We start from the raw sequence: 10,899 nt of genomic DNA on the forward strand, positions 1-10,899 counted from the left end.
AAACATCACGCCCTCCTCCGTTCAAAGTTTTGCTTCTCTTCTCCACAACTAAATAAGCAATATGGTTGCGCGCCAGTGAAGTATCGACTTAAAAACCGACGGTGCTCTCTCTGGTGATGATGACTGCCTTTGTGCTTAGATATTTGAAGGGAAAATTCAGCAAATGCCGCTAGGCTTTTGGTCACAGAAACGGGTGAAAATCCGCTATCTCAGATCTTCTCATTTTGGATGGTTAAAGGCTGCGTTGACACCATAGGGGTAGGCAAAACCTGTGTTGCTCAGTGAAGTGCATCACTTCTTGGCTTGTTAATCGGTGACGTCAGGAGAACTTCATCTCCACTGGGATGGCTCCATTTTCTGCCGTCTGGGGTTTTATTTTTTATTTCTAAAAGGTCGATTGACGGTTTGTTTGTAGCATTACACAGCAATATTTTATACCTGTAATCGAATTGGCACGATACAACACGTGCGTCTTGATTGTTCATCTGCTGCAGAGCTGCATTTATTTCCAAGCTTTAAATCAACGCATATGTTTGAAACCAAAGAGAGATATTGAAAAGTCACAAGTGTCCGGCTTACTTTCGTAGCGATTCAAGACTTTCTCAATTCTTATAACTGAAAATGATTATACAAGTAAATGCATTGAAATTGTCTGAGGGAATCGGTGCGTTCCAAAACGTGATGGGCTGTTTTCCTCTGGGAAGCACGTCTGCCAAGGTATGTCTTATTCGGGCACCAGAACGAGACTGTAGTGCGCCCTAGCCAGCCTTTGTTTCTACTTATTCGGGCACCAGAACGAGACTGTAGTGCGCCCTAGCCAGCCAAGCTTTGTTTCTACCTAAGGTCACCGGGAACTCAGCACTGACGATGAACAAATGCCGCCTCTGTGCCTACTTGCATTTATTTCGGGATGCTCACATCAAAGTATTACTCGGCAAATCCGTGTTATTGGTTGAGTAAACTATGTTTCATTTATGGTTGCCAAAATGTGGTGCAAACTGTTTGTTTGTTATCCCATATTCCGAGTCCTTTGGGGTCCAGCGGTTACTTGGTTTAGCATCACTAACTAAGCAAAGTACCCTTCTTTTCAATCATACTAGCTTCTCATTGGTGATCCTTTTATGCATGCTTTCTGCGAACACCTTGTTTCGTAATCACGCCCACATGCAAAAGTTTATTCAGTTTACAGCGGTTATTGTTCTCCATGCATCCAACCTACCACTCATGTTATTTCCCGTTAACGAGACCAACGGAAAGCGGGCTATCAATGAAGGGCATGGTTTCAGAAGCGAGCAATAATAGTACAAATGTAATGTTGAAGTGCAAACAAGGAGTCGCTGATGACAGGTGGTGCACGAACAGTCGACAATTTTCAGGTTTCAAAACTTCAACAACACGGATTTTACAGTGACGTGTTCACAATTGCAACATTTTTAATGGGCCCACACCCGCACAAATGTCACCTGGTTCAGCGTCTACAATTGGCAGTTCATTTTGTACGAAATCTTTCTAGAATGCATCACGCTTATATCAGGTTTTCTCCAATGTCGTCTGCTGGAACTGACCTTGAGCATTTCACTTTGTCACAAGGAATAGATTGCCGTAACTAAGCTAAAAGGAGCTCAAAATTCCGCGTCGTTGACAGATGTAGGCCCATTCATCCTGGAGAAATTACGGTGACCAATGTGTGACCCGTATTCATTACTGATAGGTTTGACGCAGATTACGCACACAACATAGCAGATCATTTTGTGCGATACCATTGGAGAATAAACCACATGCATGACAGGTGTACGCCAATGTCGCCTACAAATGTTAAGCATATCACAATGTGGCAATCTGATAAGAATGTCTTCGGGAAAATGAAATAACCTAACGAACCAATTGAGAAATTATTTGTNCTAGCACTGACTGGAACGCTCGAGGTGAGCACTGCATGACGCTCAGTTTTAGGGAGCTGTTTGCTGTTTCGAGTCACGTGAGGCGTCAACAAACATGCCACTGGACTTTGGTTAACGCAGGTTTCAGGCCACGTCAACGGGCTGCATCACTATATGGTGGCGATGCATGAATAACCCGGACGATGTTTTAACGTAGTCTCCCTTCCTGACTTCTCAAAAATATTGCTGGTGGCAGGTGCCGTCGGCGAACTCACAACATGGCCGGGTGCCGTCGACGAAAACATCACGTGGTAATCGAGAAACCGTCAATTGTGTGTACAGCATGTACTTAGTCACGGAAATCATCCGCTGCAATGAACTCAGGTGACGCGGCCTTATGCTACGCATGTCAACATATCATCTGCTGAGACGAGTGTTTCCCGTGCCTCATTCCAAAAGCGAAAACATCGGGATGGACAACGTGTGATATGACAAAATTGTGCGAAAGGGATCACAGTGTCTAGGCGGTGTTAGTGCGTTACACATTCCAGTACAGGGGGCTCCCACAACCTCTTCCATGAGCCTGGCTGTCGGAACAAAGATACACAAAGCCTGACCAATGTCGATGGCGTTCGTGCAATCAGGTTTGTTCCAGTTTGATTACTTTGGAAGATGTAAGCACAAAAACAAGTTGGCAAAACATCACGCCCTCCTTCGTTCAAAGTTTTGCTTCTCTTCACAGTTAAATAAGCATTGTGGTTGCACGCCTGTGAAGTATCGGCGTCAACACCGATGTTGCTGTCTCTGGTGATGATGACTGCCATTTTGTTTAGATATGTAAACAGAACACTCAGCTAATGCCGCTAGACTTTTCGGTCACATAAACTGATGAAAATAAGCTATCTAAGATCTTCTCATTTTGGGTGCTTAAAGGCTGCGTTGACACCATAGGGGTAGGCAAAACGTGTGTTGTTTAATGAAGTGCATCATCTCTTGGCTTGTTAATCGGCGACGTCAGGAGAACTTCATCTCTACTGGGATGGCAATTTTTTATCCCCGTAATCCAATGGGCATGATACAACAGGTGCGTCTTGATTGTTCATCTGCTGCAAAGCTGCATTTATTTCCAAGCTTTAAATCAACGCATATGTTTGAAACCAAAGAGAGATATTGAAAAGTCACAAGTGTCCGGCTTACATTCGTAGCGATTCAAGACTTTCTCAATTCTAACGACTGAAAATGATTATACAAGTAAATGCACTGAAATTGTCTGATGGAATTGGTGCGTTCCAAAACGTGATGGGCTGTTTTCCTCTAGGAAGCACGTCTGCCAAGGTATGTCGTATTCGGGCATTAGAAAGAGACTCTAGTTCACCCTAGGCAGGCAAACTTGGTTTCTACCTAAGGTCATGGGGAAACCAGCACTGACGATGAACAAATGGTGCCTACTCGTATTTATTTCTGGATGCTCACAACAAGGTACCACTTAGCGAAACCGTGTTATTAGTTGAATAAACAATGTTTAACTGATGGTTGCCTAAAATATGGTACAAACTGTTAGTTAGTTTTCCCATATTCCGAGTCCTCTGGGGTCCAGCGATTGCTTGGTTTAGCATCACTGTCTAAGCAAAGTATACTTGTTTTCTATCATACTAGCCTTTCATTGGTGATTCTGTATGCATGGTTTTTGCGAACACCTTGTTTCGTACTCACACCCACATGCAAATTTTTATTCATTTTATGGCGGTTATTGTTGTCCATGCATGAAAACCTACCACCCATGTTATTTCCCCTCAACGGGACCAGCGGAAAGCGGGCTATCAATGAAGGGCATGGTTACAGAAGCGAGCAATTATAGTACAAATGTTACGTTAAAGTGCAAACAGGAAAGTCGCTGATATCAGGTGATCCACGAATATCCGACGATTTTCAGGTTTCGAAACCTTCACCTACACGGGATTTTACAGTGACCTGTTCACAATTGCAACATTTCTTTCATGGGCCCACGCCCGCACAAGTTGATGCCTTTAATGTGTGTGCTCAATTCTGACAGATACTGCATCGTCCGCGCGCCGGTAATCGGACGTCCGATGGCTGTGGATGTCCCCTGCAACATACATCACACTTTGTCGAAACCAGAGTTTGTGTGGGTACCAAAGGGTGCTTCCACACTTATTGGCCTAGATGAAGTTCGATGGAGAACCAACGAAACTGACAAACTTCAATGTTGCCTGAGCGAATTAGTTTAGATTATCGGAGTCGTGCGGTAGACACAGTTTTTGCCCTTGATGCGGGAGGCAGTATATTCGTCTTCTGAATTTGCCGGTGAATACGACCAGTCACTCTGACAAACGGACTGACGACTCTAAAACGACATCCAGTCGTACCATAAAACGCTGTCCCATGGTTGGGCGTGAAAGTAAATATTCACAATTTTCAAACTCCCGTTTGGCTTTCAGTCACACACGGAGGAAATAAAAATATAATTGAAAACTACACAACTGGACGCATGCCTGACTAATTTTAATGAAAATGCATCAGACATTATACCCATTGTGTTTCCCGTTTCTCACACACGAAAAGTCAATAAGAGGTAATGCTGCAATAGTTTGATTTGTGGATTTATGTGCTATTTGCCGCAGAGATTATGGTGCACTTCGATTCCCGCTATTCAGCGCATTAACATGACAGCTCTAATGAACCGGTTTACTTCAGAGAACGTTCTGTGGGGAATAAAGCAGCCTCGTTGTCGAGCGCAAAACTCCATGCTCCGAAACAAAACAGCTATTGCAGAAATTTATATTAGCGGGGAGTAATCGTGTTATTCTCTCTTGGTGTCTCCAGGATGTGGGTGAGTATGGTTTAGTCTGCAGCTTGTTATCCGCAATTGACATCTCGCTAACAGTTTGCTCAACCAGATATGATGATCCAATGAGACTTCGCTTCCAAAACATGATCCCGTATGCGTCACATATGCGTGCCGTAGTCAATGCAATGTTAGAATTTGCAGTATCACACTGTCATTTATAACTGAAGCGATGGTGAACTAATCCAGAATATGTAGTCTGATTCAGCAGCAGCAGAGACGAAGACAAGCGCAGAATGTGTGTGGACAACTCCACCTGAAATGATGATCGTGAGTTTTCCTTGGTGACCGCGGCCACGCCAAGGAACAGCTCAAGCCTCTTGTGGCCTATCGGGCGTAACCAGCACTGAGCATCACACGAGAATTGGGGTTTTTCCAAGCGTATAACACTTCTGTTTGTCGTCAAGCTGTAAACCGTCTGGCCAGGAATAACCCAAAATTAATGACAAACTGGTACTTATAACGGTATCCTTAAATCGAGCACTTTGGGTCAAGTCATCTTATGTTAAACCGCTTGTCCACTGGTGAATCCTCACAGAGACTTCGATGAAAATTTTGGGAAATAGTCTATTTTTAACAGATTGTCTCCAATTATTGGCCAAGCTCTGGTTGTTCCCAATATAAGACTAGTGACAATTCTGAACACTTGGTGACCACAGTTAATTCTTGAAACCTATGATTAGATTACTCAGCACTCAAACGTATGATCATGGGCCCTTTGCTGAGAAAAATGTTACCTGGCCACACCGGACTATAAGATATGATCTAGGTGGCTAGAGTGTGACTTTTGGTGTGCATTATCACTCCTTACAAGCATCTCATAGCTGAATAACAGCAGATTCAAACACTTACTCGGAACTGAGTATACGGAATCGATTTTTGAGTGGAATACCCGTGAATGAAAGAAGTATGCATACCACCCTGGTAAAGCTAAACGGGGCTCATTTGGTTGGTAGCTTCCATATCCGAAGATGATGCATATTGTTGAAGCATCCCTGCGACTGCTACATGGCCAGTGGTGACTCGGGCCATTCCCGTGCAAGATGCATAAGGTGCTTCACACGCATCTGGCCACGAAGCAAAGGCCGCACAAATTGGACGATGTGGTCAGACAGCAACAGGTTCCGTGACACTCTTTTGAGATCAATAAAAGCGCAATAAAAACAATCCTATATTTTTAAAGAAGAGCAACGGGTCCGGTATTTTGTAAGGCGATATGGGTAAGACACCTGAAACTATATCTCGGTCCCCGATCGAGGTGATCTGGCCACGAAGCAAAGGCCGCACAAATTGGACGATGTGGTCAGACAGCAACAGGTTCCGTGACACTCTTTTGAGATCAATAAAAGCGCAATAAAAACAATCCTATATTTTTAAAGAAGAGCAACGGGTCCGGTATTTTGTAAGGCGATATGGGTAAGACACCTGAAACTATATCTCGGTCCCCGATCGAGGTGACCAAAATCGTCCGGTGTGTAAAACAAGGATACAGCAGTTTGAGGACCTGTTCGATGCGCTTGAGAAACGATAATGTGAAGTGTCGGCAAAGGCGATTATATTCTCGCTTTTTGACGAAGCATCAGGTTCTGAGCGTTCAATGTCTGCAGTCATGTTCAATATTGTATTAGGCCACAGGAATCCTCCATCAAGTCCACCTTGGATATAAGTTTTATTCCGTTTAATTAAAGCGGAGTTTGTCAATTTGCAGTCTGGGGAAAGCCGACGCGCACTAATAGGTCAAACGGCCAGAAAATATCGACCTGTTGGGCTGGGGGCACATTACGTTGTCGAAAACACCACGACCATTGACTCAAATCCATCTGAATGTCTTCGTGATAGCGGTAAAATCACTCCTGGATTCTACGTTATGAGGCGAGGTCACCGGCACGTCCACATAAATTCCGACTCAAATTCTGGCAATCACAGTTCTCGTGCTACACCATTATTCAGAGGGGTCCTCAGGTACGTCCAACTAAGATGTGAGCATTGCCCATAATTATTTGTAAACTAGTGGGGAAGGCACTTAATGTCGGGCTGCGAACATAGTCACTTCAAATGACTAAATCTGTCATGCTGCAATCAAACCGACAGGACAAATGGAGATAGTGCCAGAGTGATCAGGAATCGCTGGTACCCAATAGTTTCAGGGAATCTACTTTAGCCGGGTAACGTGATCAAACTAGTCATTATGGAACTGCATGGCAATGTGAATCAATCCGTGCGAGTTGACGAGAGCAGTCTGGAAGGAAAGCAACCTGCATTAATCGGCCATACCGCCGGCCATTTTCAACCACCTGAGTTGACCCAATCAAAAGGTTATTCATCCAGTGTGAACATAGCAGTGCATAGTGAGTACTCAAGTTCAACTGTTCTCGACCAAATAGTGCTGCTACGGAGGAAAAATATGGTACTATATTCTGTGCACTTGAATCATCAACTAGCTGCTGCCTCATCTCAGGCCGCGCAGGATGATGTGCAGCATTGAGCAGTGGTGTAGAACTTTCGGCAGCATTACGAACTGTTCTCGGGTACTCAACCAATTAACCAAACGTGACCTTAGAAAAAACCTTTCTGTGTCCCCATTATAGTGCATTGTAACTTGGTGAATTTTATTGCGGAACAAGTGCAATGTAGTGGAGAGAGTGCGCGCTCAGCACATCAAACATACAGTTCATGGGGCGGGATTTGGTTGGAACTTATTTGAAAAATTATTCGCGTGTGGTTTTGCGAGAGAGGCATTTGTTCACTCGGTGAAATTTCAAGTTTGAAGAAACTAGTTGGAAATTCATGAAGCTCACGCACAGAACCACTCCATGGCACTTATTAGCATGGCGATTGCGCTCGCTTTTTCGTCTATATCATTCACGCACTTCTCTTATGAATTACGATTTTTTCATGTTCAATCACACACGCATCTGCCTCATCCAGGCAGATTTAATAAGCGAAATATCTGGACCGCACTCAACTTCCCGTACTAACCTTAGGGGACAAAAAAGCTGAAATTCGGTGACCAGTATCGGGTGGGCGAAGAATGTCGTGCAGCCACGTTGTATGAATCTCATGTTGACCACCCACTTTACACCGGGCAACACGACCTAAATCACTCCCCCACATCACACTGGATTGCGATGTCATGCCGTCTGTTCAGGTGAGATGCAGTGTCAATTGTGTAAGCAATAAAGACAACCATAGGCAGTGGAGCTTCAGTTCCCTTCCCACAAGTCCACAATAGCTCTACCAGACGTGCGCAATGACTTCACAACCACTGAGAAAGAAGAATGTCCTTCCACATACTCGGAACCATCCTCCGCGCTCTCCTATAACATCATACATTCTTCCATTTGTCTACCTCGCCGAAGACCCTCATTGCTGCCGAGACGCGTATTTTATCTCAACCTTATTTCTTCCCAATGTGTTCCCAATGTATTTGGCTGGTTTGCATGGCATATATGCTCGTAAAAAACTGTGACGCGTCAGCCATGAATTGCACCCGCTGACACAGGCAGAGTTTCAAAAATGCCGCTCCCAGCGCCAAATGGACTATTTGACGGTCGATCTGGTTAAATCAATCCGCGGGCATTTGAGGAGCTTGCACAAATGACAAATATAAACGGAGCATCATCCCCCCGTCCACTGGTGAACATTGGCGTAGACAGGCTATCGCTGTCTTCTGCCCGTTTGTTTCGTTTGCGCATATGAATTGTTGGTACTACTGCTGTTGACAGAATGTACTTGGAATGTGTGAATGAACGATTGACAAGCAGCCTACCAGGCGCAACAATTAACCCACCGCAACACACCACTACCCTAACCCGGCAACGCACTGATGATGTTACCTCGGTTGATGATGGAATGCTAGCAATCAAATTGTCCAGGTCAGCGAACAAGCCAGCGACAATCTACGCCACCAGAGCTGCCAACATTTTCCTCTACGGACTACCAGAAATTCTTCAGCATGTTACAAGCAGATCAAAACTAATTAACAAAAAGGTTCAGAAAACACCAGTTTCCGATCTCGATCCTGGCAGCGTCCGCATTAGTGCTCACCTACAGTAGGACTAGGAGTGCGTTATAATCCATTCACCATTTGGAAACAGATGGACTCGCAAAGTGAACTTGCTAATTTGGACTATGACGTGCTGCGTAACGAAAGTGCACGAGTCAGCTTTGAAATGAAAGCTACAATGTTGAGTAGATGGAGTACGGAATACTTTTTAATTCGGATATCGCATTGCTGTGCAGCAGCATTGTTGGTTCGTGCCGGATACAAGCAGAATGCAAGCAGTCGTATCGTCCTGGGAATCGATGATGTCAGAAACATCCTGAAGATTCCCCGTGAGAATATCTTGCTCCTGATAATCCGGTCTACCTTGCATTGTGAGCATTCCCAGGCGTCCCAATTTGAGATATCCAGAATGCAACGTTTATTGCGAGAAATCTTCGCAGATGAAGCACGTCTTGGCAATGGATGCAGCGAAAACCACAAAAATTTGACCAGCTTGGAAATTCCGTTCCGTGCGGATGGGTGTTAGGCTCGTAATGCACGAGGATAGAGAGAAATGCCAGGATTACAATGAACGTCAATTTGACGTCATTTGTTATATAGTCGAAACCACGTGTTTGCCGGCAAAGCACAGTAATGTGCACACTCTGAATCCCTTTTGTTAAATTGAGAAACCTCTGTTACCGATGTGCACGATTTGGCTTTGAACGGTGGGTGAGAATGTAATGCGGCTGAAGCGTTTGTGTGTATGTTTCCTCTGTTCTGGTTGACAGTCTCTTGCGATTTTCTTTTTCCGTCTGCGCTTTTTGCTCGCGCTGAATGGGGCACGCGGCACCGAGGTCGTGTTGATGATTGTACTTTCTTGTTTGGGTTAGGCCATTGAATTGCATACATAAAAATCGGTACCCTTTTAGAATGGAAAAAGTGAGTTGCGGTGTTCTAACTTGTAAACTGGTGTAGAAGGTTAGCTTTGCGCTAGTTTACAAAGAAAGTCCAGTAGAATCCAAAGTGCTATAAAGTAACGCGGGTCGTGATATCAGGTCAGGACATTACTTCGCCCTGCGTGTTGCACCACCTGAGAACATACAGCATTCAGGCCAAACGTCCAATGCCCATGTATCTTGCAACTGCAGCATACATAAAAATCGGTACCCTTTTAGAATGGAAAAAGTGAGTTGCGGTGTTCTAACTTGTAAACTGGTGTAGAAGGTTAGCTTTGCGCTAGTTTACAAAGAAAGTCCAGTAGAATCCAAAGTGCTATAAAGTAACGCGGGTCGTGATATCAGGTCAGGACATTACTTCGCCCTGCGTGTTGCACCACCTGAGAACATACAGCATTCAGGCCAAACGTCCAATGCCCATGTATCTTCAAGTGCAACTGCAGTATTTGAGTTGAAAACAGTTCAAACTGAAAACTATGTGTAACCCTTAGTTGTGACATTGTGGAAAATTTCCAGCTGATTCCGATGGAAGGCTTACTTATTTGAATCATTCTAGGTGGGCTTTACCAGATCAGTTTGGAAGAGAAGCCACGTGAATTGACCGGTCATCCGGCAGACAAATATCAACCACCTGAGTTGACACGATGGAATATTACCTCACCCAATGGGAACATAACAGTGCACACTGTGTTCGAACGATAAGCTATCCTCAGCCGAATGGCGCAGCTGTTGTGTACAAACATGGCATTATATTCCGTGCACTGTAATCGTTAACATGCTGCTGCCTTGTATCCCGTCGCGTTATATTTTTACACTTGATGATTTGCTGCGAAATCAATGTATGCATCAGCGGTTGTGAATGTGTGAATTTAGACCCTGTTGGGGCTGACGAGGTTTAATGTTTTTGGTTTTGGTTTTACACATTTGCCTTCTCCTGAATGACAGCTGCATAACTAAAGTTATCTTATTCACGGTGTAAAGGATGGTGCAATTTTAGTGATTTTCGCTGCATCCATTGCCAAGACGTGCTTCATCTGCGAAGATTTCTCGCAATAAACGTTGCATTCTGGATATCTCAAATTGGGACGCCTGGGAATGCTCACAATGCAAGGTAGACCGGATTATCAGGAGCGAGATATTCTCACCGGGAATCTTCAGGATGTTTCTGATATCATCGATTCCCAGGACGATACAACTGCTTGCATTCTG

The 10,899-nt window shown here is 44.4% G+C and overlaps 4 protein-coding genes across 4 annotated transcripts in view; 3 read left to right on the forward strand and 1 right to left on the reverse strand.

Moving 5' to 3' along the window:
- Positions 1 to 7,229, forward strand: part of T265_15536 (hypothetical protein) — a gene marked incomplete at both ends in the record, with an annotated part of 19,077 nt that extends 11,848 nt beyond the window's left edge. The window contains one exon of the mRNA XM_009178535.1: positions 6,908 to 7,229. Within this exon, the coding sequence (XP_009176799.1) occupies positions 6,908 to 7,228 (321 nt within the window). The remainder of the gene's footprint in view (positions 1 to 6,907) is intronic.
- The window catches only part of T265_15537 (hypothetical protein), a gene marked incomplete at both ends in the record, with an annotated part of 46,195 nt that overhangs the window by 21,725 nt on the left and 13,571 nt on the right, over positions 1 to 10,899 (reverse strand). The window lies entirely within an intron of this gene.
- On the forward strand, positions 8,844 to 9,278 carry T265_11778 (hypothetical protein; the record flags this gene model as incomplete). The annotated part of the gene is made up of 1 exon (XM_009178536.1): positions 8,844 to 9,278. The coding sequence occupies one exon, from the start codon at positions 8,844 to 8,846 to the stop codon at positions 9,276 to 9,278; it is 435 nt and encodes a 144-aa protein (XP_009176800.1).
- Positions 9,858 to 10,899, forward strand: part of T265_15538 (hypothetical protein) — a gene marked incomplete at both ends in the record, with an annotated part of 127,460 nt that continues 126,418 nt past the window's right edge. The window contains one exon of the mRNA XM_009178537.1: positions 9,858 to 9,919. Within this exon, the coding sequence (XP_009176801.1) occupies positions 9,858 to 9,919 (62 nt within the window). The remainder of the gene's footprint in view (positions 9,920 to 10,899) is intronic.

Source organism: Opisthorchis viverrini, assembly GCF_000715545.1.
Source record: "Opisthorchis viverrini unplaced genomic scaffold opera_v5_584, whole genome shotgun sequence".
NCBI classification, from domain to species: domain Eukaryota; kingdom Metazoa; phylum Platyhelminthes; class Trematoda; order Opisthorchiida; family Opisthorchiidae; genus Opisthorchis; species Opisthorchis viverrini.